The sequence below is a fragment of the Nicotiana sylvestris genome, chromosome 10, assembly GCF_000393655.2.
Source record: "Nicotiana sylvestris chromosome 10, ASM39365v2, whole genome shotgun sequence".
NCBI lineage: Eukaryota > Viridiplantae > Streptophyta > Magnoliopsida > Solanales > Solanaceae > Nicotiana > Nicotiana sylvestris.
The window spans coordinates 8,322,172-8,347,141 of NC_091066.1; the positions used below are offsets into that span (position 1 = coordinate 8,322,172).

The 24,970-nt window shown below is 37.6% G+C and overlaps 2 protein-coding genes across 2 annotated transcripts; one reads left to right on the forward strand and one right to left on the reverse strand.

The window, feature by feature from the left end:
• The first annotated feature begins 13,448 nt into the window (after window positions 1-13,448).
• Window positions 13,449-18,225, forward strand: LOC104242318 (uncharacterized). The gene is made up of 7 exons (XM_070158546.1): window positions 13,449-13,783; window positions 13,834-14,315; window positions 14,690-14,824; window positions 14,954-15,186; window positions 15,241-15,366; window positions 16,766-17,286; window positions 17,565-18,225. Exons 1-7 carry the CDS (start codon window positions 13,449-13,451, stop codon window positions 18,223-18,225), a joined length of 2,493 nt encoding a protein of 830 aa, XP_070014647.1.
• A 3,191-nt stretch (window positions 18,226-21,416) lies between these two features.
• LOC104242297 (rho GDP-dissociation inhibitor 1-like) lies at window positions 21,417-24,763 on the reverse strand. The gene is made up of 5 exons (XM_009797329.2): window positions 24,406-24,763; window positions 23,675-23,735; window positions 23,106-23,324; window positions 21,841-21,965; window positions 21,417-21,595 (listed from the first exon to the last, which is right to left on the reverse strand). The coding sequence occupies exons 1-5, from the start codon at window positions 24,604-24,606 to the stop codon at window positions 21,515-21,517; spliced, it is 687 nt and encodes a 228-aa protein (XP_009795631.1). The 5' UTR covers window positions 24,607-24,763; the 3' UTR covers window positions 21,417-21,514.
• Between the last annotated feature and the right edge of the window lie 207 nt (window positions 24,764-24,970).

A 24,970-nucleotide genomic window follows, 5' to 3' on the forward strand; every position in this document is an offset into this window, starting at 1 on the left:
AAGCCCAAAGAGCATCATCCAATTTCTTCGACCAGTCGGTCCTATTTGCATTGACAGTCTTGGACAAAATACTCTTGATCTCACGGTTGGATACTTCAACTTGGCCACTCGCTTGAGGATGATAAGGAGTGGTCACCTTGTGATTTACCCCATACTTGGCTAGCAAAGAGTCAAAAGCCCGGTTGCAAAAATGAGAACCCCTGTCACTGATGATAGCACGTGGAGTGCCAAACCTCGTGAAGATACTTTTTTTCAAGAATGCCACCACACTTCGAGCTTCATTATTTGGCAAAGCTATGGCCTCGACCCATTTCTACACATAATCAACTGCTACCAAGATGTAAGTGTTGCCACAAGAACTTACGAATGGTCCCATAAAGTCTATCCCCCAAACATAAAAAATGTCAACCTCTAGAATCGTGTTAAGGGGCATCTCATCTTTTTTCGAAATCCCTCTGGCACGTTGGCATTCATCACATCTTTTCACAAAGTCACCGGCATTCTTGAACAACGAAGGCCAATAGAAACCACAGCTCAACACTTTAGACGCCATCCTCGCCCCGCCATGATGGCCACCATAGGGCAAAGAGTGACAAGCTTCCACAATACTCAATTGCTCTTTTTCGGAAACACACCGGCGAATTACACCATCGGTGCAAATTTTGAAAAGATACGGCTCATCCCAATAGTAGTCCAAGCAATCCCGCTTGAGCTTCTTCCTTTGGTTAGAAGAGAGATCATATGGAACCACACCGGTAATAAGATAATTGACAATGTCGGAAAACCATGGCATGTCTAGCATTGAAACCGAGAGGAGTTGTTCATCCGTAAAAGCATCATTTATCTCAAGGCCGTCCAAAGGCCTCCCTTCCTCCTCCAATCGAGACAAGTGGTCCGCCACTTGATTTTCACTACCCTTTCTATCAACAATCTCCAAATCAAATTCTTGAAGAAGAAGCACCCATCTCATTAACCTCGCTTTAGAATCTTTCTTCGTCATCAAATACCTAAGGGCGGCGTGATCGGTATGAATAATCACTTTGGCCCCATAAGGTGTGGGCAAAACTTCTCCATGGCAAAAACAATGGCAAGCAATTCCTTCTCGGTGACCGTGTAGTTCCTTTGATCTTCATTCATTGTCTTACTTGCGTAGTACATCGGATGGAACATTTTGTTGATTCTTTGGCCCAAGACCGCCCCCACCGCAACATCACTTGCGTCGCACATGAGCTCAAAGGGCAAGCTCCAATTTGGTGCAGTAATGATCGGGGTAGTCGTCAATTTTTGCTTTAGAAGCTCGAAAGCCTCCATACATTTCTCATCGAACACATATTTGGCATCTTTCTCTAGCAATTTACACAATGAGTTAACTACCTTAGAGAAGTCTTTGATGAATCTTCGGTAGAAACCCGCGTGACCAAGAAAACTCCTCACCCCTTTGACAGAAGTAGGGGGAGGGAGCCTTGAGATAACCTCAATTTTCGCCTTATCAACCTCAATCCCTCTTTTTGAAATTTTGTGACCCAACACAATTCCTTCTTCTACCATAAAATTGCATTTCTCCCAATTGAGAACCAAGTTTGTGTCTTCGCATCGGGCCAACACACGATCCAAGTTTTGCAAGCAATCACCAAATGAGTCCCCAACCACACTAAAATCATCCATGAAGACCTCCAAAATGTCCTCCACCATGTCGGTGAAGATTGCCATCATATATCATTGGAAGGTCGCTGGTGCATTGCATAATCCAAATGGCATTCGAGAGAATGCGAATGTTCCATAAGGACATGTGAAGGTTGTCTTTTCTTGGTCTTCCGGGGCAATGAGAATTTGGTTATAGCCTGAATACCCATCTAGAAAACAATAGAAAGCCTGGCCCGCAAGACGATCAAGCATTTGGTCCAAGAACGGCAATGGGAAATGATCCTTTCTAGTCACCTTGTTCAACTTTTGGTAGTCCATGCATACCCTCCAACCCGTCACCGTACGAGTCGGAATAAGTTCATTGTTGTCATTGGTCACCACCGTCATTCATCCCTTCTTTGGCACACATTGTACCGGAGAAGTCCACGAACTGTCAGAAATTGGATACACCACACCGGCGTCAAGCCACTTGATGACTTCCTTTTTAACCACCTCTTGCATGGCCTCATTGAGTCTCCTTTGATGTTCAATAGACGCCCTAGCATCCTCCTTCAATATTATCTTGTGCATGCAAAACGCGGGGCTAATACCCCGAATATCCGCCAAGGTCCATCCAATCGCCCGCTTGCGCTTTTGAAGAACCGCCAAAGTGGCATCAACCTACACGTTAGTCAATTAAGAAGAAAGAATAACCAGCAAAGTGAAATTAGGACCAAGAAATTCATACCTGAGGTGAGGAGGAAGTGGTTTCAACTCCAACACCGGTGGCTCCTCAATAGATGGCTTGGTGGGAGGAGTTTTGCGATTTTCAAGATCAAGAGATAACTTCCTCGGTTCATAAGAATACGAGCCCATGCCATGTAATGCGTTCACACACTCCACCCTTATAGCATTATCATCAACATCAATGTTCAATAGCAAGGCCTCAAGTGGGTCCTCAACATTTGCCATTGCGCTTGTGTCATCCACTATCACCGCCGTGACAATGTCAACAAACGAGCACACCTCGGTGCTATTTGGTTGCCTCATTGATTTGCATACGTGGAACACCACCTTTTCATCACCAACACGGAAGGTCAATTCTCCTGCTTCCACATCAACCAAGGCCTTCCCCGTAGCTAGGAAGGGCCTCCCAAGAATAATAGGCACCTCGAAATCCACTTCGCAATCCAAAATTACAAAATCGGCCGACAATATGAACATATCAACACGAACAAGGACATCATCAATAATTCTCAAAGGCCGTTTCATTGACCCGTCTGCCATTTGAAGCCTCATAGAAGTTGGACGAGGTTGTCCAATTCCCAAGGTCTTGAAGACCAAATATGGCATTAAATTGATACTTGCCCCCAAGTCACAAAGGGCTTTTGCAAAGTCGGCACTTCCAATGGTACATGGGATAGTGAATGCGCCGGGATCCTCAAGTTTTGGAGCCATAGAATGCACAATTGCGCTCACTTGATGGGTCATCTTGATTGTCTCACACTCCATTGATCTCTTTTTTGTAACCAAATCTTTCATGAACTTTGCGTATCCCGGCATTTGCTCGAGTGCCTCCACCAAAGGCACGTTGATAGTCAAACTCTTCATCATTTCAATGAATTTCTTAAATTGGTTGTCACCCTTTTGCTTGGCCAACCGTTGAGGATAGGGCGGAGGAGGTCTAGGTAAGGGTGCCTTGGCTTTTGGCACTACCGGTTCGGGTATATCAATGACGTGTTCCCTAGACGGGTTCACGGCCTCTTGAGTCTCCTCCTCACCTTCATCAATTTCAATTCTCACATCATCATTTGCACTTGGTTCAACAACATCCTCAACTACCAACGGGATCTCATCATTTTGCAACTCATCTTCATCCACCGTAACTTGGTTTCCTCTTGAGGCATGCACATCACCGCCTCTTCCACTTCGCGTTGCCACTGCCATCATATGATTATTGTTCCCACACTTGGGGTTTACTACCGTATCACTTGGTAGAGCACCCTTTGGGCGAGTATTTAAATATTGAGATATTTGGCCTAATTGCACTTCCAAGTTCAGGATAGATGTGTTATGCGAAGCTAATTGGGCCTCGGAATCTTGACTCTTTTTCATCATTTGCTCGAACATGCTCTCTATTCGACCCATGTCATTGCCCGACAAACTCGACCCTTGAGATTGAAACGGAGGCGGGTTATTGGGTTGTTGATACATTGGGGGCCTTTGAAAGCCTTGCCCCCTATTACCTTGTCCACTATTGTTGTTCCAACCACCTTGACCACCATTGTTGTTGTTCCAATTGTTGTTCCCATTCCAATTACCTTGATTCCCCGAATTATTGTTCCCCCAATTGCCTCCTTGATTGTTGTTGTAATTCCAATTGCCACCTTGTTGATTGCCCCAATTACCTTGGGGTCTCCATTGTTGATTCCCTTGATTACCTCTATTCCCTTGGTAGTTGTTGACATATTGGACTTCCTCACTTTGGTCATCAAAACCTTCGTTCGAATATCCACCACCATCATTGTTGTTGTCATATTGTTCACAATTACTTTGAGGTTGTTGTCCTCTTTGCCTCCTTTTCAACATAGCAACACCTTCCATTGCGTTGACTTGGCGCGAGTTTTGGACTTGTTGCAATTGCGCCTTTGCCAATTGATTCATAGTTGTTGTAAGCTCGGCTATAGCTTGGCCATGATCGTGCAATTCCTTGTGCAAATGGATGACCGTGGGGTCACCTTGGGGCACGTTTGCTCGGCTTTGCCATGCCGAAGAGGTGTCGGCCATTTCATCAAGTACATCACATGCCTCTTGGTAAGAAAGTTTCATAAAATTCCCTCCGGCCAATTAGTTCACAATGCATTGATTTGTGGTGTTGATGCCTCGATAAAAGGTTTGTTGAATCATAGCCTCGGTCATGTCGTTATTAGGGCACTCTTTCACCATTGTTCTATATCTTTCCCATATCTCATGCAAAGGTTCCGTTGGCTCTTGCTTGAAAGCTAGAATTTCATCCCGAAGAGCTGCCATATGACTTGGAGAGAAGAACTTGGCAATAAATTTGTCCGCCAATTCATCCCATGTTGTAATAGAATGATTGGGGAGCCTTTCTAACCAATCCAATGCTTTACCCCAAAGAGAAAACGGGAAAAGCCTCAACCTCAATGCATCCTCGGACACGTTTGTCTGCTTGCTACCCCAACATGTATCCACGAACCCCTTCAAGTGCTTGTAGGCATTTTAATTGGAGGCACCCGTGAAATAACCTCTTTGCTCGAGCAAGGTCAGCATAACATTTGTGATTTGAAAGTTCCCCACCCGGATTCGAGGAGGAACAATAGCACTGGCGTATCCTTGATTTGGTAGAACTCTGGGAGCCACTCTCGGCGGTTGCGGAGGAGGGTCTGGAATGTTGATGTTCTCCTTTGCATTTATATTGACATGTCGGCCTCTCCGTGGAAGTTGAGGTAAGACCTCATCTTGTTCTAGATCTTCTACCTCCTCCCCCGCTATCACATTGCCGAGAGGATCATTTGCATTAAGAGTCATTGTACCTGATTGATCGACACACACCAAGTTAGTAAATAAGAAGGAAAGAGAAGCAAAACACAATACTAGCTGCACAAATAGTCAACACCATAAAGTTCCCCGGCAACGGCGCCAAAAAGTGATCACAGCGGACTCAACCTGAGGAAGAGTGGGCGCTAATAGTTTGTATAGTCTAGGACTATGTTTTAGCTCCTAATTGATCTTCTAACATTTTTGGTTTTCTTTTGATTAATAGCTACAATTTATCAACTACAATTGTAAAACTAAGTTATGCTAAAATTATGATTCTAAGTTGTATGCAATATAGAGAAAGGCACTAGGGTCGTGGCATGTACCTAGGGTGGTCAACTAACGGGTAGAGATTCCTAATGCAAGAATGATGAATATGGGACTTATGCTATAACCGTTGCACTTTTGCACCCACTCTCACACCTCTCGGTAGAGAGAGTGATTTTGCCCAATTGACTCTCTCGAGACCAATTGGGTAGGCCAATTTGCCCAAGCAACTTATGGTTCAAGTTGGGTAATTACTCTCTCGAGGTTTAACCCGTTAATTGGGACTACCATTCTCATGGGTCCATCCCAATTCCTTGTTAGAATTAATCTTGGGGTCATAGACTCTCTTTCTCAAGAAGAGTCAAGACTCACTAAGCTAGACTTAGTGTTTGCAACCACCAAATCTTAATGAAAACATAAGATTAATTCAAATAACAAATACCCAACATCATTCATGCACTAAACAATCACACCCATTAATTACCCACTCTAGGGTTGAGCCACAACCCTAGCTAATAGGTTTAGCTAGCCATAATAGGAACAGAAATTGAAGAAATAATAGATGAAATTGACATAACAATTAACTACAATGTTAATCTACTCAAATCCACGTTAATACTAGAAGAAATTGCCCAAAATAGGCTAAAATCATGAAATCCAAGTTCAGCTGCTCTATGCTCTCAAAACAAATCTGGAAAAACTGCTGCTAAAAAGTAAAATGTTCTATTTATAATACACAGGAAAAACCGAACAAAAATACCCCTGAGGGTCTGGCGCGGACCGCGCACAAATGACGCGCGGCCGCGTGAACTTCATCCACGCGGACCGCACTGATTAGGTGCGCGGCCGCGTGGGCTTTTGCCTTGAATGATTGAGTCTCTGATACTCTTAGGCATGGACCGCGTGAAAAGGGGCGCGGACCGCGCAACTTGACTTGAAGATATCATGGCCTATGAACTTTCCTGCACGGCTGCGTGGCAGAACAGTGCAGACCGTGCAGGCTGAACTTGAAGATGTCCAGCTTTTGAACTCTCCTGCGCGGCTGCGTGACAAAACAGTGAGGACCGCGTAGGTCCTTTTGATCCCCCCTTTCAGTTGTCTTTTGACACTTGGCAGATTTCACTCCTTTTTGAGTCGATCTTTAGTATTTGTCATCTTGTCGCTCAAACCTGCAATCAAGCGCAACTTGTAAGCATTTTGGGACTAATTTCTGGCAGTTAATGCACAAATCTTAGTAAGAATGGGTATAAAATATGTATAAATCACAGTTATCACACCTCTAGTGAGCGCAATCGACTATATATATTTATGGATCAGTTTGCACGCCGCAACAGTTATTATAAGGTACCTATTGAGCGTGAGTGCTGATTGAGAAGAGTTGAGTCATGAGTGGCTGAGAGGCTTGTCCGAGGGTCTCTCTCTCTCTCTCTCTATATATATATATATATATATATATATATATACACGAGCGATGCTTTTACCCGAGGGGCTTGTTTTATGAAATTACTGTTTTCACTCCTCTTTATACTGAGCCTCTATTGAAAATGTTCTCTCTCTCTCCATATATATATATATATATATATATATATATATATATATATATATATATGTATGTATGTATGTATATATGTATCTATTTATATGGACCGGGCTGCACGCCGCATCGATATGTATTGGATTGGGCTGCAAGCCGCAGCGATATGTATTGGATTGGGCTGCACGCCGCAGCGATATAGCGCTTGGGCTGTAGGATCCCCTCCGGAGTCTGCACACCCCTAGTGAGCGCAGTCGACTATATATATATTTATGGATCGGTTTACACGCTGCAACAGTTATTATAAGGTACCTATTGAGCGTGAGTGCTGATTGAGGAGAGTTGAGTCATGAATGGCTGAGAGGCTTGTCCGAGGGGCTCTCTCTCTCTCTCTCTCTCTCTCTATATATATATATATATATATATATACACGAGCGATGCTTTTACCCTCGGGGCTTGTTTTATGAAATTACTGTTTTCACTCCTCTTTATACTGAGCCTCTATTGAAAATGTTGAACAAATATTTTAAACTTTCATTGAAACTGGAGTTTTTATGAAATGTTCAGAATTTAGTTACTGATTTGGCCTTGTTATTTCCACTAAAAAAATTATGTTATGAGATGTATATGAGTGACCGAGAGGTTTGCCCGAGGGGCTATTCATGATTTATGTTTGCCCGAAGGGCTGTATACGAATTATGTTTTACCCGAGGGATCGATTATGATTTTCATCACTTTTACTATAAATTTCATTGAACCTCTATTGAAACTGTTGGACAGTATCTCCGAATGATTTTTACCAAAAACTGGATTTTAATGAGATGATTTAACTCATATTATGATTAAAAGCATGTTGTGCTTACTGAGTTTATCATGATGTAGATCTTATTTGTTTTCTACTGCTCAGTCTCTATTTACTTTTATTACTTACTGAGTTGGCATACTCACATTACTCCCTGCACCTTGTGTGCATGTTCAGGTATTTTTGAGCTCGGTGACAGGTTTATCGGAGTTAGCAAGGTAGCTGCCTGGTGGCTTTCTTTCCGCACTATTGTTTTGTTTTAAACACTTTATAAAAGTTATTGCTAAAAAGCTTGATTTTATACTAAGAAGGAAAAATATTGATTGGTTTTGGAAATGCGTCGGCTGGCCTAGTTCCATGATAGAAGCCATCACGACCGGGGTGATTTTAGGTCGTGACAGTCATGTTGGCTATGAGATTGAGGATGGTCCATATAAGCATTGTGTAAATATGCAAAATCAGACATGTAGCTACAGGTCCTGGATACTTAAGAGTATCTCTTATGCTCCTGCAATTGCTGTATTACACTTCAAAAAGATTGAGCCTCTTAATTACATATCCTATTGGTACCGTAAATCAACTTACCTGAAAGCATATGCAACATTTGTCCAACCAGTGCCTAGCATGATAATATGGCTAGCATCTACCAATCCACCCATTGAGCCTCCACCAATTAAGAGGATGCTTGGCAGGCCCAAGAAGAAGAGGAGAAGAAAAGAAACAAATCAAGGAGGGGTATGGAAATGAGCTGCTCAAATTGTGGTGGTTATGGACACAATAAGAAAAGATGCTTCAAGGATCCAAGACCTGTAGGTTCTACTCCTGCAAATGCTTTTTTCACAAGAGGAAGAGCTCAGAATATTTCTACTCCTGCTACAGATTCTACTCCTTCTACAAGTTCTACTCCTGCACAACTTACACCTATTGCACATAATTCAACTGTCAGAGGTAGGGGCAGAACAAGTGTTCCATCTACTGGTTATGGTAGGGGAATAGGGGCTGGAAGAGGTAGAGGCAGCTCTGGGATTAGACTATTCCAAGATGGCTCTGCTTTAAGTCTTTTTCTGTAAGTATTGCATAATTTCAACTTATCCACTTTGCTGTGATTATTTTTAATGAATTCCTTTTCTTGGCAGTCTGGTGGTGATTCAAAGAGTGGTTACAACTGGCCAAAAGAGGTATTCTGCTGATATTTAAGAGTGTGCTTACAAACCAACCAAAGGAGTCAAGTGGAATGGCAAACCAAATATTACAACAAGGCAACTCCAAAGAGCTGTTGCATCCCATTCCAACCTCAGTCAATCAAGCTCATCCTCTCAGCCAATTAAGACTAATTAGCATGTTTAGTTCTTTATGTGGTGCTAAGTTTGCTTTGAAGTGTAGTGTAATCTTTTAACAATAGAACTGCAACCAAAATGTTAAGGTTGCTATATGCAGCTATTATATGTTATGTTTAATGTTGCTGAAGACAAAGATCTAGTTTTTAATGTTGTGGAACACCTTTATTTTTAAAATGGAAGCAGTTTGTGATTATCTTGATGGAATTTATATAGCTTTTATATGCTATAGACTGCAACATTTTATATAGCTTGATGGCTTGTGCTTATGAGCGACAATTGATCACCAAGTGGTAGTCTTTATTGAAAGACAATTTATATAGCTTGATGACTTATGCTTTATATATGCAATAGAAGCTGCAGCTAAAACATAAGTTATGAATGCTAAAACAGAAGCTGCAGCTATGTCATCAAGCTATATAAAAACTGCAGTTATGAATGCTGAAACATTAGCTTGATGACCTGATAGTTATGAGCAAGCTAAATCAGAAGCTACAACTGAAGCACAAGTTAATAAATGCTACTATAATACTTAAGGATACCAAGCTGGGAGACATTTTGGGTGGCCATTTCGTAAATGCTACTGTAATACTTAGCAAATGAACACATAACCATTGCCAACACCATCAACAAAAGCTTTGGCAGAATAAACTTATTTTATTAACATAAAGTATTACACTTCAATAAGCAGCAAAAGGATTGCACTTGCAACAAGGGTGAAAACAACCTAACTACTAAGATAGATGGTTCATAGACCATTTTACAAGTTTTTACATTATGTAACAATCTTCGGTTCCAAACATAATCACCTTGAATACAATTACGATTAACACCAAAATTATCAATCACCTCCAATTTCTTTGATTTCAACTTACCTTCACGAATGCATCCAACGCCTTTTTATTTTTAAGTAGCCCCAAGATAACACCTTTTAAGTGCTCTGGAGTAGGATGATCAAACTATACAAAAACTTTATACCCTATATCACAATCCTTCTAGAAATAAGAAGATTTCAGTGTTAAAAACTCAAAAAAATAGATTTTTAACACTAAGTTTACCTTATAGAATCTACACCCATAAAAATCACAACCGAGATTATCGATGCTCCATAAAATTACAAGCACAACTTCTTCACTATAGCGACAAATATGTTTAAAATTATGCATTAGACAACAACCCTAAGAGTTTCAATTTTAGGCGAAACTAAAAGAAAGGGTTCAAAATTAACAATACACTCTAATTTAAAAATGAATTATACAAGATAAAGAAGATTGAAGAAGAAGAAGAAGAAGCTTTGAAGTTAATGGCTGAGAAGAGAAAAATCGAGGGCTGCAATGGCTAACAGGTTGAGTATTGAAGATCCATTTTAATTTAAGAGCCAAAAGAGTCGTTAAGATCGATTCTGGACCGTTGATAATTGTCAGCTACTTTTTAACATAGACTTCCACGTCCTTTTGTGTTGCCGTTTTACATGTACTAAGGCCTGGTAAACTTTGGAGGGGGGGGGGGATCTTAGACACATTTGGAAAAGGTTAGATGTGTAAAGGTTTACCCGTGTTTATTAGGTGTGTAACAAGGATTTGACTAAAAGGTTGATGGGTAAACTATGCATGTTGCCTTGATAACGGTGGTTACTATAGTCAGGGGCGGCTCAACTGCATCTGAGGCCTAAAGCAAAGCCTTAATAATTGAGAACTTGGTTTTATAACGTACAAACAATTGAATGAATTTAACGTTGATTGCATCACAACTGAAATGAGAGCACCCAGAAAATATACTTCCTCCGTTCCAACTTATGTGATTCCTTTTGTTGGTAAGTCCCCTTTCTATATTTGGTAATAATTCAACTTTAGATTTTTCTATAATTTCTAGCCACACAAGTTTCTATGATTTATTTTAAATCACAATTTTCAAAAGTTTTCCTTTATTCCATAAACTCCTTGTCCAGTCAAACGCTTTCATATAAATTGGATGGAGAGAGCATAACTTATGTGAGGAAAATAAATGATAAGTTAGATTATTAGATATAATGTAATACCCTATATTTTTTTATAAGGGTATATTGGTCATTAGCAAAATAATAATAATAATAAGAAGAAACTAACCAGTAAAAACAAAATAAATCAAAAAAAAGAGAGATAATGATTGAATAAAAAGGGCCGAAGCCCACATTCTGTGGCAAAATCACAAAATAAAAGACAAAAGAGAACAGGGGAAAGGGAAAAAAGAGAAAAAAAGGTTGCTGCTTTAAAACCACAATAGAAGCTTCAGAAACGGTAAATTACAAACCAGCAGAGAAAAAAAAAGGGAAAAGATAATAATAATAATAATAATAATAATAATAATAAGAAGAAGAAGAAGAAGAAGAAGAAGAAGAAGAAGAAGAAGAAGAAGAAGAAGAAGAAAGCTTTGGGCAAAGGCCTTAAGAAGAACTGAGAGTTGAAATTGAAAGTATTAAAGCTCTACTTCGACTCAAGAGGTTAACCTTCTTCTCCTCATCTGTTGAATTATTTCACTGCATCTATGCAATTTCATGTAGTACAAAAGAATTCAATATCAATTTTCTCTTATATAAAAAGAAATATACAATTACTATGGAGATAACAAGGCTATAAAGGTTTGGTTTAAACACTGATAAGTCTAATTTTAGAGCAATAAATTATACTAAATAGTTTAAAATTGATAGAATCATGGACTAGTTCTATGATTAAATATGAATCCACAAATTAGGACTCAAACATGAACCCCGATGATTGGGTATTCGAAATTAGATATAAATTAGCCTAAACAAGAAAACTAACGTGAGATCGATATTATAAAATTATAGATTGATTGGAGGAATTTGTACGAATTACTCAAGGTGAAACATTTGGTATTTCGGCACGAGTACGGTAAGTAGTAATCTTACCGCAATTTATATTTTCACAACTTGTATGATTTAAACATGATTTTTAATATGAATATGTTACTGATTATTTTGAATTGCATGTGGGACAAGTCTTTTACTCGATATGATACCGAAATAGTCATTTGAGATGATTATCATTATTAAATATTCTTGTGGTCACTAGATATGTTTTACCGTTACTTGAATTTTTCTGTTATCGAAATAAAATTACATGATTTGATAAGAACCAAAATGCCCTATATTTTAAAATATATTTTTTCTACCAGTATATACGGATTATAGAGACAAGTATAAATGGGAGTAGACATTGAATGATCCAGTAGCTAATGGAGGGTTAGTTAGACCTGGTGCACCTTGTAATTACAAATTACTGTTACATCCCTCGCTAGTGTGAAGGTAGAACTAGCATACCGTTACCGATTTTCCTCGAGTAGGGACTACCGTTATATTTGATTTCTTGCGAAGAAGTCCACGATTATACCGATTACATGATCCGTTCACTGAAACCTCCCAAATATGAATATTAATATTATACAGTGGTTACCGAGCTTATTGCTGAACTTTTAATTGTATTATACTACAAGAAAAGCATGATGAAACTGCAAATTATTTATTGTTTCTGAAAGGGCATTTTTATGTTATTTTCTGTTTGAGATACTAGCATATTTTCGGACTTGTCCCCCAATAAAAATGGTTGTGAATATGTGTTATTACTCATTGAGCTAGCGACTCATTCCCCGCTAATTTTTTTTCCAGAGACAGCAGTTGACGCGGGCGAGGATTTCGTTAATTAAAGCGCACAGGTTGATAGTTCTTGGTGAGCCTCGCACTTGTTCGCGTGGGCAGAAATTTTATTTATTGTTATCGTCTTTTCTTTGAAATCTTAGAGTAGCTCCATGGTCATTCTTTTAGTGTCTTGAGTATTCTTCATTATTATAGACTTATGTTGAGTATCGCTCATTTTTATCAAATTTGGAGATAAAGTAGTATTTCTAGTTGTTAGTGGGTGGACTATTAAAGGTAGATATTTATTTTGGTTAATTGATAAAGTCATTATCATTTGAATTGTTATTAGGATGTTGGTTACTGATTTGAGACAGGAAAGTTTTTGGGATAGTCCAAAAATAAGGAAAACTCTATCCGATTTTCTGTAAAATATCGAGGAGGCTTACTTGGGGGCACTTGCTCCTAAGTGCCAGTCATGATCCTAAATTGGGTAGTGACAAAGTTGGTATTAGAGCTTAGGTTTTAAGTCCCGAGTCATGGAGCAATGTTTAGTAGAGTCTTGTTCATGGGTATGTAGGCGCTCATACTTATGATCTTGAGGCTACTGAACATCTAGAAATGGTTTCCCTTCTTTCATTCTTTGATCGTGCGTTGAGATAACTTGAGATTGACTTTGGAATATTTCTTTCGCATATGGCTAGGATACGCACACCCTCATCTGCTGGATGTAGTGCTACCCGGGGTGGAGGTCAAGTTGGGGTTCATCAAACTAGAAGACAGACTGCTCCTCAACCTGAAATTGGGAACATGGGTCAACCCCAAGCTGCTATGCCAGGTCAAGTGCAAGGGCAGGGAGTTCAGGATGCTCCACCACCAGTGCCAACTGGTGTACCTACTGTCCCATCCAACCTGAAATTAGAGGCATTAATGTCTAATCAGGGTGGAAGTTCAGCTCCTCAGGCTACTTTACAGATACAAGCACCTACACAGACTCAGACTTTCACGAATAAGGAAGTATCCCTACAAGAGTTCCTGAAATTGAAATCACCAAAATTCACATGTTTCTATAATTCAGCAGATCCTCAAAGTTGGATGGGACACTCAAGGCATTACGTGCTCTTGGATGTTCTAGTGAGAGAGCCGTGGATCTTGCAGCATACAAACTAGAGGATATGGCCAACACATGGTATGAAACTGTATTGCTAGGAAGGCCACCGGGAGCAGCACCATTGACATGGGACGAGTTCACTAAGTTGTTCAAGAATCATTTTCTTCCAGACAGCCTGATGCAAAAATATGCTAGAGACTTCGAGAGATTGGTTCAGACTCCAGATATGGATGTGTCAACATATAACACTAAGTTTTGTAAGCTGGCTATATATGCTCCTTACTTAGTGCCTACCGAAGAAGCTCGAGTTCAAAAGTTTGTTGATGGATTGGTTGGTCGCCTATACACTACAGTAGCCCCACAGATGAAGACTTTATCCTACTCTGATGTAGTCGACCTTGCTAGAAAGATTGAAAACAAGGGACGTGATGAGCGTGCAACTAGTGATTTACGTAAGAAGGCCAAGACATGAGGGTCTTTCGGTGGCAGTTTTAGTGAAAATCAAAGAGCATGAAATCAGGGACAACAACAACCTCAGACAGGGACACATTTGTCTTCACAGTCCACATATAGGCCACTTTATAGATAGGGTACTAGCGGACCGTCAACATCTGGACATCGTAATTTTGGGCAGATATATGCCACTACTACAGTCTGACGACCTGTGGTAGATCACATTTGGGCTAGTGTCGTGTTCTAACTGGAGAGTGATTTCGGTGTGGCCAATTGGGACATCACTTGAGGGATTGCCCTCAGCCTCTGAGAAATTTCAACCAGGCTTTTATTCAGTCAGATGTACCTACTCAGACTACTCGTAATACTTCAGGTACAGGAAATAGAGGTCGAGGTGATGGAGACCATGCTAATGTGAATCAAGGACAAAGAAATGTTGGTAGAGGTCAGGCAAGAGTTTTTGCATTTACTAGACAGGATGCTCAGGCCTCGAATGTTGTGGTTACAGGTATTCTTTCTGTTTGTTGATTTGATGCACTTGCGTTGATTGATCTGGGATCTACTCACTCCTATGTGTCATCATACTTTACTTTGAGGTTTAGTAGACAATCTGAGCTATTGAATGACCCTTTTCTAGTTGCTACTCCTATTGGAGAGTCTCTATTAGCTGAATACGTGTATCGTGCTTGTCAGATTCGAGTTAAGGGTAGAGATACTCTAGCTGATCTTATTGTACTCGATATGATTGACTTTGACATGCTAATAGAAATGGATTGGTTATCTTCTTGCTATGCTATAGTCGACTGTCATGCAAAGATAGTTAAGTTTGAGATAGCAAATGAACCCAGTTTTATTCTAAGAGGGAGTCAGGTTCCAGAGACTTGCAAAATTGTATCTTTTATGAAGGCTCAATGACTTCTGAAGAAAGGTTGCTTGGGTCTCTTAGCTATTGTAAATGAAACAAGAAAGGAAACAACTAGTATAGAAAATGTTCCAGTAGTGAGAGAATTTTCTGATGTATTTCCTGAGGATTTACTAGGATTGCCTACAGTACGAGAAATAGATTTTGGTATTGATTTGCCACTTGACACACAACCCATATCAATACTGCTATATCGGATGGCACCAACAGAATTGAAGGAGCTAAAATAACAACTACAGGATTTGTTAGATAAGTGTTATATCAGACTGAGTATATCTCTATGGGGTGCACCAGTACTGTTCGTAAAGAAGAAAGACGAATCCTTGAGAATGTGCATTGACTACAGGCAGTTGAACAAGATAACAATATGTAATAAATATCATTTGCTCGTATAGATGACATGTTTGATCAGTTACAAGAAGCTGCCCACTTTTCAAAGATTTACCTCCGTTCTGGTTACCATCAGCTTTGAATCAAAGATGAAGATATTTCTTAGACTGCTTTTAGAACTCGATACGGGCACTGTGAGTTCCTTGTGATGCCTTTCGAACTGACTAATGCTCCAGCTGCATTCATGGACTTAATGAATAGGGTGTTCAAGCCGTTTCTGGATAGATTTGTAACAGTATTTATTGATGATGTCCTGATATATTCTCGTAGCCAAGGAGAACACGGGGATCATCTCAGGACTGTGTTGTAGACATTGCGAGAACATCGACTTTATGCTAAGTTCTCAAAGTGTGAATTTTGGCTAGACTTAGTATCATTTCTGGGGCATGTTGTATCCAAAGATGGATTTATGGTAGATCCTAAAAAGACTGAAACTGTGCAAAAATGGCCCAGACCTACTTCTCCTACAGACATTCGCAGCTTTTTAGGCTTAGTGGGCTATTACAGGTGTTTTGTGCAGGATTTCTCTAGAATAGCAGCGCCGCTGACCAAGCTAACATAGAAAAATGCAAAGTTTTAGTGGACGGAGGAATGCGAGCAGAGCTTTCAAAAACTCAAAACATGTTTGACAACTGCACTAATATTAGCCTTACCATCATGTTCCAGAGGATTTACGGTGTTCTATGACGCATCGAGGGTGGGATTAGGATGTGTTCTCATGCAAAATGGTCGTGTTATTGCTTATGCTTCGAGACAATTGAAAAAGCACGAGCAAAACTATCATACATATGATTTGGAGATGGCTGCAATGGTATTTGCTCTAAAAATTTAAAGACATTATCTATACGATGAAACTTGTGAAATTTATACTAACTATAAAAGTCTGAAATATATCTTTCAGCAGAGAGATCTAAATCTTCGACAGCGTCATTGGATGGAACTACTCAAAGACTATGATTGTTCTATTTTGTACTCAAAGCCAATGTGGTGGCTGATGCATTGAGTAGAAAATCTATGGGGAGTTTGGCATATATAGCTTCTGCAAAGAGACTTTTGGCCAAAGATATTTAGAGACTAGAAGATACAAGTATCAGATTTAGTGTCAGAAATTCAGAGGCATTGTTGAGTTGTGCTCAGGCTAAGTCTTCATTAGTTGAGCGTATTAAGGCCACCCAATATGAGGATGAGCAATTATGCAAATACAGAGATGAGGCCTTAGCTGGTCAAAATAAGGATATGATTGTTGAAAGTGATGGTGTGCTTCGAATGGGTGACATACTATGTGTAGCAGGCGTAGACGGGTTGAGACGTGCTATTCTTGAAGAAGCCCACAACTCCAATTACACTATACATCCTAGATCCACAAAAATGTACCATGACCTGAAACAATTTTATTGGTGGGAAGGTATGAAGAAAGATGTTGCTAACTTCGTTTCTAGTTGTTTGACTTGTCAGCAGGTCAAGGCTAAGCATCATCGACCCGCAGGACTACTACAACAAATTAAGATTCCAGAGTGGAAATGGGAAAGAATTACTATGGATTTTGTCACTGGTCTACCACGAACCCTTAGAGGTTATGATTCGGTGTGGGTAATTGTAGATCGACTGACAAAATCAGCACACTTTTTGCCAGTGAAGACTACATATGGTGGAGTGAGGTATGCATAGATATTTATGAACGAAATTGTACGACTTCACGGAGTTCCAGTATCCATCATCTCTGATAGAGGATCACAGTTCACTTCACGCTTTTGGAAATCTTTTCAAGAAGCATTAGGTACATGAGTGGATCTTAGTACTGCATTTCATCCACAGACAGACTGGCAGTCTAAACTTACTATATAGATCTTGGAGGATATGTTGAGAGCTTGCATTCTTGAGTTTGGAAGTAGTTGGGCACTTATCTACTGTTAGTTGAATTTGCTTACAACAATAGCTTCCAGTCCAGTATTCAAATGGCACCGTACGAAGCATTATATGGTAGAAAATGTCGTTCTCCTATCGAATGGTTTGAAGCTGGTGAGACTAACTTATTGGGATTCGACCTAGTACAAGAAGCTATGGACAAGGTCCAGTTGATCAGACAGAGATTGCTTGCAGCACAAAGTAGACAAAAGTCTTATGATAATAAGAGAAAAAGGGATTTAGTGTTCACAATTGGGGACAAAGTGTTCCTACGAGTCTCCCCTATTAAAGGTGTGATGCGTTTTGGGAAAGGAGGCAAGTTGAGCCCCAGGTTTATAGGATCGTATGAGATACTAGACCGAGTGGGAGCTGTGGCTTATCGTTTGGCACTTCCTCCTGAGTTATCTTTTATTCACCCAGTGTTTCATGTCTCAATGCTAGGAAAATGTATATCAGACTCATCTCAGGTGCTTGAAGCACCGACTATACCGCTCGATGAGAAGTTATCCTACGAGGAGGAACCGATGGCTATTGTTGATAGGCAAGTAAGAAAGCTACGGTCAAAAGAAATATTATTCGTGAAAGTCTTATGGAGAAATCATATAGTTGAAGAAGCTACTTGGGAAATAGAAGATGCTATGCGAGTCAAGTGCCCCCATTTGTTTCAGCTTACAGGTGCGTACTTGAGTTAAATTCGGGGACCGAATTTCATAAGGTGGGGAGGATGTAATACCCTATATTTTTTTATAAGGGTGTATTGTTCATTAGCAAAATAATAATAATAATAAGAAGAAACTAACCAATAAAAATAAAATAAATCAAAAAAAAAAGAAGAGATAATGATTGAATAAAAGGGGCCGAAGCCCACATTCTGTGGCAAAATCACAAAATAAAAGACAAAAGGGAACATGTGAAAGGGGAAAAGAGAAAAAAGGGTTGCTGCTTTAAAACTACAACAGAAGCTTCAGAAACAGCAAATTACAAACCAACAAAGAAAAAAAAGGAAAAGAGAAGAAGAAGAAGAAGAAGAAGAAGAAGAAGAAGAAGAAGAAGAAGAAAGCTTTGGAAAATTGCCTTAAGAAGAACTGAGAGTTGAAATTAAAAGTATTAAAGCTCTCCTTCGACTCAAGAGGTTAACCTTCTTCTCCTCATCTGTTGAATTATTTCACTGCATCTATGCAATTTCATGTAGTACAAAAGAATTCAATATCAACTTTCTCTTATATAAAAAGAAATATACAATTACTATGGAGATAACAAGGCTATAAAGGTTTGGTTTAAGCACTGATAGGTCTAATTTTAGAGGAATAAATTATACTAAATAATTTAAAATTGATAGAATTATGGACTAGTTCTATGATTAAATATGAATCCGCAAATTAGGACTCAAACATGAATCCCGATGATTGAGTATTCGAAATTAGCTATGAATTAGCCTAAACAAGAAAACTAATGTGAGATCGATATTATAAAATTATAGATTGATTGGAGGAATTTGTACAAATTGCTCGAGGTGAAGCATTTGGTATTTCGGCATGAGTACGGTAAGTAGTAATCTTACCGCAGTTTATATTTTCACAACTTGCATGATTTACACATGATTTTTAATATGAATATGTTATCGATTATTTTGAATTGCATGTGGGACAAGTCTTTTACTCGATATGATACCGAAATAGTCATTTGAGATGATTACCGTTGTTTAAATATTCTTGTGGTCACTAGATATGTTTTACCGTTACTTGAATTTTTCTGTTATCGAAATAAAATTACATGATTTGATAAGAACTGAAATGGCGTATATTTTAAAATATTTTTTTTCTACCAGTATATACGGATTATAGAAACAAGTATAAATGAGAGTAGACATTGAAGGATCCCGTAGCTAACGGCGGGTTCGTTAGACCTGGTGCACCTTGTAATTATAGATTACTGTTACAACCCTCGCTAGTGGGAAGGTAGAACTAGCATACCGTTACCGATTTCCCTCGAGTAGGAACTACCGTTATATTTGATTTCTTGTGAAAAAGTCCACAGTTATACGATTACATGATCCGTTCATTGAAACCTCCCAAATATGAATATTGATATTATACAATGGTTACCGAGCTTATTACTAAACTTTTAATTGTATTATACTACAAGAAAAGCATGATGAGACTGCAAATTATTTATTGTTTCTGAAAGGACATTTTTATGTTATTTTCTGTTTGAGATACTAGCATGTTTTCTGACTTATCCCCCAATAAAAACGGTTGTGGTTAAGTGTTATTACTCACCGAGCTAGTGACTCATTCCCCGCTGATTTTTTCTCCAGAGACAGTAGTTGACGCGGGCGAGGATTTTGTTAATTAGAGCGCACAGGTTGATAGTTCTTGGTGAGCCTCGCACTTGTTTCACGTGGGCAGAAATTTTGTTTATTATTATAGTCTTTTCTTTGAACTCTTAGAGTCGCTCCATGGTCATTATTTTAGTGTCTTGAGTATTCTTCGTTATTATAGACTTATGTTGAGTATCGCTCATTCTTATCAAATTTGGAGATAAAGTAGCATTTCTAGTTGTTAGTGGGTGGACTGTTAAAGGTAGATATTTATTTTGATTAATTGATAAAGTCATTGTTATTTGAATTGTTATTAGGATGTTGGTTGCTGATTTGAGACAAGAATGTTTTTGGGATAGTCCAAAAATAGGAAAAACTCTATCCGATTTTCTGTAAAATACCGAGGAGGCTTACTTGGGGGCACTTGCTCCTAAGTGCCGGTCATGATCCTAAATTGAATCGTGACATATAATTACGTGACTAACGAATGAATAGAGAAACACAATTCAATAAAAACGTAAAATAAAATTGACAGAAAACAATTTTAGTTATACTAATTAGAGGAAAAAATTGAGTTATTAAAAATCAATATGACAATAAAGAAATAAATTTATCAATAATAATAAATAATTATATTAATAATATACTATATACGGAGAAATAATAATTTTGGGGGCCTTAAGGGCCTACACTTGCTTTAGGGTCTGGCCGTCCCTTACAGCAGTATGGATTGTGCGTTAGAGGCTGATACCTAACAATGATTATGTAGCGCTAATTGAAAAAACAATAGAGTTCGCATTTGTAATAATTTAAGTAAACGGTGTCTTAATGATTTTATAACCTCATTCAAGATCAAATAAGTTGAGATCTGATGAATAAGATTCATTTTGCCCCAATACAAAAAGGGCCAATACAGAACACAATAAACACAATGCGAGCATATGATATCGGAGTTCATGTGATCTTGAATTAGTTTTTTTTTTTTTTTTATTTCAAATGCGTTTCATTTAATTCTTTTGGTTGTTACTATGAAATTTAGAAGAGCTGTAGACTTGTTTTGGACTTCTCTTTGATTTTCTTTTTGGGGATAATATATAATTATCCCATTAAGATTGTAGCACGTTACCTAATGCACCCTTTAACTTTGGTGTAAAAAAAAAAAGAAAAATCAGAAAATAGAGAAAAGGAAACTTAAAATAAAAATGACATGGCATCATATGGTTGGTGCGTGTGTTTCACATCTATTTGTGAAATCGATTCTAGTCAGAAAAGGGGATATTTACACCACTTTAAATGATTCTAAGGGGTTCATAGGACCCCCACAAAGTTAAAGGGTACATTAGGTAATATGCTACCGCCCTAGTGAGGTAATTATGTATTATCACTTTTTTAAAAAAAAAATAGATTTTCGATGTCTGTCCGACTAATCCTAATTTGCATTCTGTAGGCTCACTAAAGCAGTAAGTGCTTCTTAGAGCTTCCCACTATTCTGAAAGTTCGAATCTGAAATCATAATTAAGGATCACACTCCAATTTAAAAAAAAAAAAAACGAGAATTATCCATGGAAAATTTGATTTTCAATATAGAAAAAGACCCAAAATCAACTCTCTACGATAATTGGCCTTATGAAATATATGAAAACCACATAAACAAAAGAATGTTAGGAGCTTTCACGCCATTGCTTTTGAATTTCAAAGTAGTATTTGATATCCACATAGCATCTTTCTTTATCATCTATAACCTGAAACATAAATAAAATTAATGTAAATATATATATAAACTGTAGTGTAATTTTTTAGCGAAGAAGACTCAATTAACCATCCTTGGGCGAACGTGCCTTTGCAATAATCGATGCTCCATGCTTATTCATTTAATTAATTAATAGTCATAGCAATTGTTTATTTTTTTTAAAATTACTGTGATTAATAAATCAAGACATTATATTTAAAATTTTAAATTTTATTGCACAATTGGCGATAGTTATACCTGTGTTCTTGCTGAATATAATCCCCTTGCAAAGACACCAGAAGGTGTAACATCTTCCTCTAATTCATATATGTATGGCTCTTTTCGAGGACTAAAATTTCCCAACATCACTTGAGACTTATCAACTGCCATAATAAATGAAATTAAAAAATCAATCAAAATCACTAAAATGCCTTCATAAGGCTAAAAATAAAATTTATTCCTTTGCGGATATATGATAATAGAGTTTAAAAAAAAGGTTATATTAGTATATATTTTGACATGTTATAGTAGGTTACTTATTCTACGGTACTAATTGTAGTAGGTTACTTGTTCTACGATACTAATCTTGATTATTATGGCTAAATACCTTGTAACTATCTTTAGATGACCTAATAATATAAAATTTATACTTGTTTGTCTCGGTTTATGTGATACACTTTCTTTTTAGTCTGTCCAAAAATAATATTACCTTCTATATTTAGAAACAAATTTAAATTTCTTTTATTTTACCTTTAATGAGATAACTTATTGGTTATTGCCACATAAATAATTCTGGTTTATTTTAAATCACAAGTTTTCAAAAGAATTAATTTTTTTCTTAAGAGACGCAGTCGAACACTGCCACATACATAAATTGGAAAGAAAGAAGTAGTATTCAGGGGCGGGGCTAGCGTTAAAATAGCACGAGTTAGTCAGTTTTCGGACTGATCATTCAAAAATAGCCAGTGTTTGCAAAGTCATTGAAAAATAGCCACTATTTTGCTGCAATACGGAAAGTTCCAGCATAATATACTGGAGATCGGTGCACCTGTGTATGAACTTCCAGCATATTATGCTGGAACTCCAACACGCGAAAAGTTCCAGCATAATATACCGGAGATTGGAGCATCTGTGTATGAACTTCCAACATATTATGCTGGAGCAATATATTATACTGGAACTGGAGTATTTTCCGGATTTTGAACAGTATTTTTGTTTAGATTTATCTTTACATGAAAAGTGGCTAAATTTCGATTACTTTTGAAACTGTGACTATTTTTAAATGACCACTTATAAATCTGGCTATTTTTGAATTTCTCCCGGGGCAAGCTAGTGTTTCACGTTACCGGTTCGGTTGAACTAAGTAACTTTGGTCCAACTTCTGTACTATTATCTTAAGAAATTCATTGAACATGTACAACATATTAATTTAGAACTCACTAACTTATAAATTAAATACTAGAATCTAGAACCCATAAGTTTTAAATACCGACTCCGGAATTTATGAGTACTTTACTACATACCTCTTACACCAGATTTCCAGGTAGTATTGATGTATTTGAGACCAGAGACAACATTGTTTGAAACAGTAAAAGAAAATTTGAGCTTATAGCGACTTCCTTCCTTGAGTGTGAAGAGGCAATCTTTAGGGCTGGAAATGAATGGCTCTGAAAGTTCTATATCTGATCTGCCTGGGCAAATTATGTATAGTCTTGGTTCTTGTACCTCTGGATCTTGGTTCTCTATTTAGATTACAAGACAATACAATAAAATCATAAATACAATTTATATTATATTTTAATCGCGTGCAAGTTAATTCTGACACTATCGTTATAAAAAAAAAAGTTACATGTATATTTTTTCCTAATCATTTAGAAAACATCTTGAAAAAAGAAATGTCATCATGTTGTGATCATAAGATACTCTTTGTGAAATAATTGGTTCTTTTTGTTAAGTTTAACGCTGTTTGAAAATTTTAAAAAAATGTATCTATACTTGGAACATAAAGAGATTTGGTTTTATTTGAATTTTATGCAAATAATATGATACCAAAATATTTATGAGTTAATTTGGACGCCAAAGAGAGAGAGACCTTCAACTGCGAAGCCATCAACATTCCCAAGAAGCTGTTCCTCCCTCAAACTTTGATCAACCTTTAATTTCACGTAAACAAACAATTTTTAGTCATACATACAAGTATACAACTATATATCATTAACCTTAATGATATTCAATATTATCATTAAAAAAATGCATGAAAAAATACTTTCTGTTTCATTTTTGTGACACTATTTCCTTATTTATTCGATCAGAAAAAATGATACACTTTTTTATTTGAAAAGAATTTAATTTTAAATTTCTTATTTTAAATATCCTTGATGAGAAACTTTTGTAGTCCATAAATTTCAAAAGTTTGTAGACATAAAATATTAAAATGACATATTTAAGTGGGCGTTTGGAAATAACAATTGTAAACTTCCGAAAAAGTAAAAAAACAAAAAAAGTGAAAATAGTATTTGAAATTAGAGTTGTATTTTGACATGAATATAATTTTGGGTTGATTTTGAATTTTTATGAGTGATCTGCAGTGAAAATTTTGAAAATAATTTTTGGAGTTTTTCAAAATTTCGAAATTCATCTTCAAGTGAAAATTGAAAATTTTATGGCCAAACACTGATTTCGAAAAAAGTAAAAATAATTTATGGCCAAACGGGCCCTAAAATCACGTTTCAAAGGATGTTCTTACTTTCTTAAAATTTGTATCGAGTTAAATTACATCACATAAATTATAATGCATGGAGTATTATACCAAGGATAACATACTTTATTTTCTTTCTCTAATTGTTCACTTTCAAAATTCACAGAATTAGCTCCACCATCCTCTTCATTCAAGGGTGATCTCTTGCACTCATTTGCTTCCTCTTCTTGCTCATCAAATCCATCATTACTCCTTACCATCTTCAAATTAGAATCATTAATGACTAAGGCCTTGTTTGGTGAAATTGGTTCAACCACAGCTGACATTCTGATCACCACCTTAATTAATTAATTTTTTTCCAATAAAATTTGGTAATGAATTGAAGAAGAAAGGGTTGTGGTGGTGATGAGGAGCAGAAGAGGAGAAGTTGAAATGCAAAGAGGAGGAGGAAATGATTATTTTTTCTTTGTCATAGGATGCAAAAAAATAGAGCAGCTAATTATGTTCCTTAATGTTGGAGGTTAAAATGGGAGGTTGAAAACAGAATTCTGTTTTATGCCAATGGATTTGAATGCTCGTTCTGTTATAGTTATGACTTTGAATATATTATTATTATTATTATTAGCAACAACAACAACAACGAAAAATTCAGCGTAATCTCACACGTGGGATCCCGAAAAGATAATGTGT